Source organism: Microtus ochrogaster, chromosome 19 (assembly GCF_000317375.1).
Source record: "Microtus ochrogaster isolate Prairie Vole_2 chromosome 19, MicOch1.0, whole genome shotgun sequence".
NCBI lineage: Eukaryota > Metazoa > Chordata > Mammalia > Rodentia > Cricetidae > Microtus > Microtus ochrogaster.
Window position 1 is genome coordinate 50725196 of NC_022021.1, and position 8878 is coordinate 50734073.

The 8878-nt window shown below is 54.0% G+C and overlaps 1 protein-coding gene across 1 annotated transcript; it reads right to left on the reverse strand.

Moving 5' to 3' along the window:
- Positions 1-247: 247 nt before the first annotated feature.
- Irx1 (iroquois homeobox 1) lies at positions 248-5497 on the reverse strand. Its single transcript, XM_013349739.2, has 4 exons — positions 4997-5497; positions 928-1963; positions 577-652; positions 248-327 (listed from the first exon to the last, which is right to left on the reverse strand). The coding sequence occupies exons 1-4, from the start codon at positions 5270-5272 to the stop codon at positions 270-272; spliced, it is 1446 nt and encodes a 481-aa protein (XP_013205193.1). The 5' UTR covers positions 5273-5497; the 3' UTR covers positions 248-269.
- Between the last annotated feature and the right edge of the window lie 3381 nt (positions 5498-8878).

The window sequence follows — 8878 nt, forward strand, 5'->3', positions numbered from 1 at the left end:
TGAAAAGAAGACACAAACACGGGTGGAGGGGGCGGATTTACCGAATCGGATAATCAACCCGAGCAGCAGGCAGAGACTGCCCACCCCTCGAGCTCTTAGGCGGGATGAGCCCCTTTCTGCAGAGAGCGATGCGTGAGAATCGCTGACTCCGCCGTCACGTTTGTCCTTTACACAAGTCTCAAATATTTGTCTTAATTCCTCCCTCGTCTCCTCCCTCCCCCAACCCCTCCCCCCTCCCCTCCCTCGCAAAAGTAAAAGGCGACCCTTAATCAAGCAGACGGGAGGGCTGCGAGGATCCGAGGCGTTCCCTCCTGCGGGGCCAGCGAGCTGTATGAGAAACACAGCAAGAAGACACCAGCAATAAGTAGACATATCAAGACACCAGCAATAAGTAGACATAGCAGAGCGGGGCTGGAGCTAAACCGCCGCCCATCAGACTCCCCGCTCCTGAGAACTGGACCGAGCTAGATGGATAGTGCTATCCAATTACTCCAATTAAGACTATAGGACAGAACCCTCACTGCCACCCCAGCTTTGCTCCATCCCTCCCCAGGGCAAAAAGCAAAAAGCACTCACTTGTCGCGCACAGGCTGGAAGGGTGACTTTAACTGCTGTGGGGGCGAATCCGACCTGGGGACTAGGTCTCTCTCTGCTAGGGAACAGAAGATGCACAGGGTTAAGAGAGGGGTACAGGTAGTGGGGTGAGCCGGTTGGAAGGGCCCCTATGCCCAAATTCCTCCCTAAGGCTCATTTCATGCGACCAACGTCTGTCCCTACCCCTCCCTGGGACAAGCCCATACATAGGTACAAGTCAGCACCTCAGAGAGACCTAGGCCTAGCTACTTGCATCAATAGTCACCCCTACCCACCACCACTGACACAATCCCTTGTCTGACACCAAGTGAATGCAATCTTTTGGCTAGATACCTGGAAGCGCAGGACTGCTACGGGCGGAGGCCTTGTCACCGTGGAGCACCCCAGTGGCAACCTGGACAGGCGGCTGTGGAGGTGGTGGTGCAGGCAGGTGTGGGCCGTGTGGTGCGGCATGTGGCGCTCCAACGCCCAGGAAGGAGCGCATGTTCAGCAGCGAGCCCTGTGCGAGGAATGCGCCGTTGGTCCAGTTGGAAAACTTGCCTATGTGGCAGGTGTACAGTCCGTGGCTGGGCAGAAAGGCCGGGTGTTGCAGAGGCGCGCCGCTGGGAGGCCCGTGCGCGCTAGGATGGCTGGAGGGTGGTGGTGGAGATGCCTTGGGCACGCCGTCGGGGCTAGTGGCTGTCTCAGCCAGCGACCAGATCTTGGGCTTGCTATTCTGCGCGCCCTGCAGGCCTACCGCCGAGGCGCCAGGACTCAGCAGGCGCGTGCTGCCAGGCTCTGAGACTTCCTTAGGCAGGCCCAAGGGCGAATCTTGGGACTTGAGTGCCTCCGCGGCCGACAACGGTGAGCCCTGGTCCCGAGCTAGGGAGGGAGGGGCTCCGCGTGCCCTAGGAACTTCAGCCTTGTCCTCCTCATCTTCATTGCTCTGGTCGCCATCACGCTCGTCGATCTGGTCGATGTCAATGCTCTCCAGGTCGATCTCCTCATCGTCCTCGGTCTTCTCCGGGTCTCCCTCTGTGTCGCTGCCAAAGAGGGCGCCGTCTTCCTGGTCCTTGCTGCGCGCCCCCCAAGTCACCTTGTTCTCCTTCTTGAGGCGGCGGCGCGCATTGGCGAACCAGGTGGAGACCTGTGTGAGGGTCATCTTGGTGATGATGGCCAGCATGATCTTCTCTCCTTTGGTGGGGTACGGGTTCTTGCGGTGCTCGTTGAGCCAGGCTTTCAACGTGCTGGTGCTCTCACGGGTGGCGTTTTTAGGTCGCCCGGGATCCCCGTATTGGAACTGGCCATAGGGATAATAAGCAGGCGTTGTGTGGGCTGCGAAGGTGGCTGGGTGCACCCCTGGGTTGTCCTTGAGTTCATACTGAGAGCCCTGAAGCAACCACAGATCAAGAAAGAAGAGAGAGAGAGAGAGAGAGAGAGAGAGAGAGAGAGAGAGAGAGAGAGGAAATGGAGGGAGAGAAGAGAAAGGAGAAATGAGTTTCAGCAGCTAGGAAAGGAAGATCCATACTTCTGTGGACCCTGGGGGCTTCTGGGGCACCTGATTCACCGGGCTCAAAAAAGGAAAACACACACACACACACACACACACACACACACACCACTATTTGGAGAGCCAAGGAAGCTGGAGTCTTAAACTGGATTGTTGGCGCTCAATCTCCACTAAACAGGGTTTTTCTGCTGTTGTTCACTCTAGAAAAACTTAAAGAATTCCTTGAATTTTAGAGTACAGCTAATCCCTGCCCCCTCCCAGGGGTCTTCCCAGGACCTGGGTCCCGGACACCAACCCTTCACAAAATTCAGATTTCCAAGTTCAGCTTACACTAGCTGGAGGGGGAAACCTTTTATGTAGGCTGCTGAAACAGTTTCTCCAAAGTGAAGCACCCAGAAAGCAGGGCCCCTCCTTCCCACCCTGAAGGACTCAATCAAAAGAACCATCCAGGGCGTTTTTCAGTCAAAACTCGGTACTAATTCAAAATGAAAGTAAATCCTCCTTCGGCCTCCCAAATTATTCTGCGTATAATGGTTCACTTGCACTTAGAGGTCTGTAGCGGTGACAGGTAATTTTAAAATTTTAATGCTCATCATTCTCAGTAACAGTGGCAAAACGCATTTTTTTAAAAAAAATACAAAAGGAGAGCTTATCCTGTAAAATATTAACGGCAGGCCCTGGAGTCACAGGCTGCAGCAGCTCGAGGGAACGGGTTCAGTTTCCTGGGCCTCTTCTCGGCTACTTTATCTATCGCTTAAGTTTGACTTTGATCTGCGCCCGAGCAAACACAAACAGTTTGAGGCATTTAGAGGCCATGATTTATTTGCAATCAATATTCTTTTTATCATCAGTAGTAAAACACAGCAAGTCAAATTATCCCATCAGGTTTTTTGGTAAATAACATTTTATCTTTCTAACAGCCTCATTAGGCCTCATTATTACCATAAATTGCCCAGACAGACGCTCACTCACAATTTTATCTTTTGGGTTCCAAATACCAGATCATAAAAGATTGGAAAGCTAGGCCACCACTGAGGGTTTGGGTTTAGGCTCACTCTCAGAGAACCTGGTAGGAGACCTGGAGGTAACACAGACACCTTAGGGGATAAATTTTATTTACCCTTTAGTTTAAAGAGAAAACAAAACTAAACAACAACAGAGACCTCCTGTGGATCTTCCCCACCTTACCACAATGGGAGCAGACTCTCTTTGCCCCCACATGTACACAGGCAAGATTCCAAATGGCTCACATCTGTATTCAAAATTTCTGTTAAACATACACATGTGCGTGTACACACACACACTCACACATACGCACACATCAAAAAAGAAAAAAACAAAAAAACTTTTCATCTTCCGTTTTTTTTTTTATAAAAAGGATCCAGTTGCCAAGTTAGCAAAGAAGTCAGAATCCTAAGAAAGTTATAAAAGCATATTTCTTTATTTCCTCAACTAATTAGTTTAGTGATCGAGGCCCACGCGGAAAAGGCTTCTGTGGCCCGAATTCGTTTGTGCTTCGTCATTGTAAAATACACTACTCGCTTTTCAAAAGTATTTTAGTTGCCATCGTAAAGGAGAATTTTTGGCATTGTCTCTGCGGGTATTTTTTTTTTTTTTTTATGAAAGGGTACCTTGTAACTCTCTCATCGCTCCCCGGGCATCCAGGCTGTCCGAACAAAATGGGGGCCAATCTTCCTGGTTAGGGCGCATAAGAAAGGCGACTGGCCTGACCTCTGAGAAACAGGCTTTCTCTCTAAACTACAAGAAAAGTTGCGAGGAAAACGCGCCCGCCGAGTTGTTCCTGCACACTTGGAGGCCAGCCTTTTAGGGGATCTGATCTGGTCTGTTTTTCAGGAGATGGGATAATTCGGGGTTCCCGGAAACCGCACTATCCAGAAGATAGCAGGGCGGCAGGGACCGTCTCTGGAAAACCCCGCGCCCACCTCGCAATTTGCCAGCGGCCTCAAGTTTAAGCAGTCCGACCTTCCAGTCAGACCAAGGAAAATTGATCGTTTGGAAGGATAGACTGGCCAATGCTCCCGCGGAGAATTAAATTTACATCCCCCTCCTCCATCTGACACCCACTGGGAGCGGAGATTGGAGGGCACCATTTATTTTAAGCCCTGGGACACTGTTTCTTTAATTCTCCCTTATATAACGCGGGAAGAGAAATGCTTTTCTTTCGGTTCAAATGAAATGAAAACTTTGGCAACTTACGAAAGTAAAGGCAAATGCCTTTTCGGAAGCCAGAATTTATGTCAACTTAGTATTTCTTAAATCTCCGATCCCTATGATCCCTACACAGGCCACTAAGAGACCTCTCGGCTCTGCCGATGATAGATCTATTGTTTGTTAGGATGTTTTTGACCGACTCCGCTAGGTTTAACCGCTTCCTTTTGGCAAAGTCGAGGGCAACTATCTCTGCCCTGCCAAAGAGAGAGAAGTAAGGTCGTCTGGGCCCCAGGGAAAGTTCAAGCAGCCTCTGGCCGAATCCAGCCGGCCGCCTGGCCAGGGCTCTGCTGGTAAAGCGGCCCTGGCTGCGGGAACCCAGCGGGCCTGCCCTGTCGCACTGGCCGCGCCAGGAGAATTCGCCCCCGACCTCTGGTGCCTGCTACCGTCTCCGGCCTGCTCCTGAGGCTTTCTCCACTAGCGTGCAATCCTTTTCCAAGCTCAGGTCTTCAGCCTAACAAGACCGCGGGGGTCACTGCCTGGGCCTCTGGGCACTCCTGGGTGCCCCGGGGGACACGGCCTCCGCCGCCCGATCCCCTCTGCAAGACCCTTCCCACTTTTTCCCCAGAAACTGCCTGTGGGTCCTCGGTTTTCCCGCTGGCCCAGAGGCTCCCGCTGTCCCCGAGCGCCGTGATCTCCCACCGGCGCGGGCTGGGAGGACGCGCGGGAGGCGGGAGCACTCACCATCTGCGAGAAGAGGCTCAGATCCGCAGCATAGGGCAGGAAGGCGCTGTAGTTGGGTGCGCCCGCGTACGGTCCCGCCGCGGCATACATGCCCAACACTGAGGTAACTGCGGCGGCTCCCGCTCCTGCTCCCAGCTCCGCCGTCCCCGGCCGGCCAGACGAGGCGGCGGCCGCAGCAGCCGCGGCCGCAGCCAGCACCCCAGGGCGCTCTCCACCGTAGGCGCCCGGGCCCGCGGCGCTTAGGTACTGCGGGTAGCCCAACTGCGGGAAGGACATGTCCGCGGGGTCTGCGGCGACGGAGGGCAATACTATCAGCGCGGACGGGGAGACCGGCTAGGGATCGGGAGGGACGCGCGCGGGGACTGCGGGCCGCGGGCCGGGCGCACTTGGGCCGGCCCGGGGGCGGGGGCCGGTCGCTCTTCCTGGGCCCTGGGCTATTTGGCGGCGCCCGGCTCCCGGCTGCGCCCGGATCCGAGATCGCGCGCCGACTGCGGCGGCCGCCCTCCGCTCGGCGGCGGGGCTCTCAGACACAATTTGAAGTTGATGCTTTGATTGGCATCCCCTTGAGCACAGGCCCCGCCCCTGGCTCCCCTCCCGCCCCGTCCCTGCCTCCAGCCCGCCCTCTCTGGCCGCTCCCGCCCCTCACGGCGAGCACGTGGTGCCCCGCGCCCGCGGGGCCACCTCCTCCTCTGGTGGGTACGCCAGGCCGGGCTGTTGGTGTGGGTCCGGAGGCCTCAGGCTCCTTCCTAACCAGCCCCCGCGGCTTTTGACAACCTGTCGACACCGGTTTACAGCTGTCTGATACCCGGTTTTGCATTTGAGATCTGTGTCCCCCCACCCCCTTTTAACAAAAGCAACTCTGGGATTGCGTTTCTTCAGCTGGGGCGGCTGGGAAAGAGGCCTGAGGCCAGGGGACAGTCTATGGCGAGCAACCTCTCCTCTATGGCTGGCTGGACCGCACCTCTGTGGGACATATTTGGCTGAAGCGCTCGGATTAATAACGAGTGGCGTGACACCTCGGATGCAGGGTGGATTGTCCCCTTGGCCCCACTTCCTTTCAACAGATCCTCTGGAAACGGCTGGCCTCCTTGCACTTGGAGAAGCGGGATGTGGCCGCGCTCTGTAGGCTTCTCCAAATAGGAGAAGAAGAAAAAAAAAACTTTGAAAATGGGAAAGCCAGTTGAGAAGTCGCTGCGCGGAGGGATCCTAGAGGGAGGGGGTAAGGAGTGGAGAAAGGGGGCAGACCTCTCAAGGTAAAAGGACTGGCGAATATTGCCCGCAGCCATCAACTGCCCTCTCCCAGCTTTGGAGAAGCCTGCTTGGTCTGGGCGCCCGCGTTTGTCCACTAGGTGTGCATGCAGAGCATAGAGTAAACTTGTCTGGAGCTCAGGTACATGAGGAGCTGCGACCAGTCATGGGACAGAACAACCACCAGGAACCTGGCCTTAATTACTCCCCCTCACGTCCCCGCTGCCCAGTTCCTACCTCAGACCCTGGAAGAATCAGAACTAGACGAATTTGGGAGCTAAGCAGCGGTTATGGGCTGCCTGGGGCCTGGCCTCTAGATTCTCGGTGCAGACTTTGAAAGCGGCCTTCCTCTCTCATGCAAGAGGGATGGCTACAGCAGGATGCTTCCGTGCTGGGTTTCCTAGGTGGGTCTTGAAAGTGCAGAACGAAAAAAACGTCCAGATACCTGTCTTCACTCTCAGGGTCAGTTTGCATAATGCTGTCTAGAGGTGGCATACACCTCAGTGTGTCACACCATTCTGATGGAACTTCAGTTGCAGCTTCAGGGTCAGCATTAGGGAATTCAGGGCTATCTAGACAAGCCTGGCCACGGACCCCAACCTGCTACTGTGCTTCTGCCGCTGCTGACCCTGGATGCCAGCTAAAGCCCACCTTCTCACCCGGATTCCCAAACTCCTGCGACATTAAGGAGGCCTTGCTTCCAGGTCTTGAGAACAGACACTGAGCCTTGCCTGGAACCAGCCCCAACACAGCTGGTTAAAGTAGTTACTAATTACCCACTGGGAAATCGGGCTTCATTGCTCTGCTCTGGTCTCCCCCCCCCATCTGTCCCCACATACTTCACACTACCACCTGAACTGGAGGGAACCATGAGGGACTTCCCAGGGCTCCAGTTTGCAAAACTCCTGACTTCCTTCTGGTTCCCAGTTCATCAGTCACCTGCAAAGCAGAATCTTGGAATCCTATCTGTCTCTTGCACATACCTGCGCACACAAACACAACCCTGCAGGGAAGTCATGGTGACAACAGGATCTGGCCATTGTTCTGGCTCTGTGAACCCGGAGTCACATTTCAGATGACAAGCAAACACAAGTCAGATAAGACCTGAGGTGTGACCTCAGAGCCTGGGGTGGGAAAGTCAGTCCAAACAAATCTTCCTGCCAGCACTGACAGAGGGCTCACCACAGCTTCCCACCTGACTTGCCAGTCTTGGGCCACTAGCACACCAGGGGCTTTGAAGGAGCTGGAAGTACTTTGTCCTCACTCTCCCCACACTGGCACAGCAGGGCTGCTTCTCTGTGCTCTATGTAGGTCACCAGCACCAAAGACAGGAACTGAGTGGAGACTTGACAAGATAATTCAAGAGGACCCAGTTGGGCACGTCTGATAGTTTCCCTTTAGGACGTGGCAGCAGCAAGGGTGTGGACTTGATTTGGGGAGGTATGGGCAAGGTGACTGTGGTGCATTCTTGGCTGTTGAACAGAGCTGGGGCTACAAAGAAAGGCACTGTGCTTAAAGTCAGTTCCGGGAGGTGCTAGAAGAGACTGTGGCACCTCTTTTCTTTCCTTGGTGCAAGTTTCAGGGAGCAACAGAGAGGTACAGACAGCAACTGGGGAAACACAGGAGTCATAAAATCCCCAGACCTTACAGCTGGATGGGATGTCAAGCAGAAGCTAGAAGCTTCTGTCTCTGGTTGCTAAGAAGTCCCTTTCCCCTCAAATTTGACATACAGTGGAGAAATTAGGGCCGAGAAGTTGATAGCATCTGTTGCATGCTGGAAGAAGTGTTCCAGGTCTAGAAATCCTCTAGGGGTCTTATTTTAATGCCATTGTTAGGGGACTCAACAATTGTCCAAGTCAGATCAGATATATCTGCCTGCCCTGTGTCTTGGACCCAGGATGGAGCAGTATAGAATGGGGGGGGGGCTTCTGTGAGGGTCATTGAACTTTACCTGCTCACCCCACCAGAACCCATGGATCCCTTCATCAGGAATATCCTCTTCCTGAGGAAACCCCAAGCAGTCTTCCCTAAGTTGATGATAATGATGGAAGGCTCTGGCAAGAGTCCCTTCTGGGAGTCATCCCTGCAGCTGTTAGGCAGAGCAAGCGGACGACATTCAGACCCAGGAGTCTCTACAACATGGTGGAGTCCCTGATCAGGTCTAGAAGCCACAGAGCCTTGAGACAAACACAAAGCAGGGGACTGGAACTCTTGGCTGGGTCTTGGGCTGACCCTTCTGGGGCAGAAGTGAGCCTCCGTGGACAAGGCAGACAGGTACTCTAGGGAAGAGGGAGTAAGGGGCTGCAATAGGGCACACCGTCACCTTAGGGGCAAGTTGGTTTTTAAGTGGATCTTACAGCTTAATGGAATCCTTGTTCTGTGGGGGCACTTTTCTAAAGGAGAGAAAGTTGGGTTTTAGTGCTGTTTCCCCGGGCTTCATTGTTGGTGAGTAGTCCCTTGCTTCCTCTCTCTTTTCCTTCCCCAGGGATTTATTTAGTTGGAATTGAGATTAATCAAGCTAACAACATTCTGGTTTACAATTTTGTTTCTTCAAAAATCATCAGGCACTGGTTGCCAGGGTCTGCTGAGCGGCAAAGCTAGGTTCTAGGCATTTAGGAACAGCTTGTGGGCTTC

What these genes read in the sequence shown, in the direction of transcription:
- Irx1 (XM_013349739.2), bottom strand. Translation starts at nt 5,272, where the DNA reads ATGTCCTTCCCGCAGTTGGGCTACCCGCAGTACCTAAGCGCCGCGGGC. An exon ending in TAGCAGTCCTGCGCTTCCAG is followed by an intron (nt 653 to 927) that starts GTATCTAGCCAA and finishes TCTGTTCCCTAG; the next exon opens with CAGAGAGAGACCTAGTCCCC. An exon ending in TTCCAGCCTGTGCGCGACAA is followed by an intron (nt 328 to 576) that starts GTGAGTGCTTTT and finishes TTTCTCATACAG; the next exon opens with CTCGCTGGCCCCGCAGGAGG.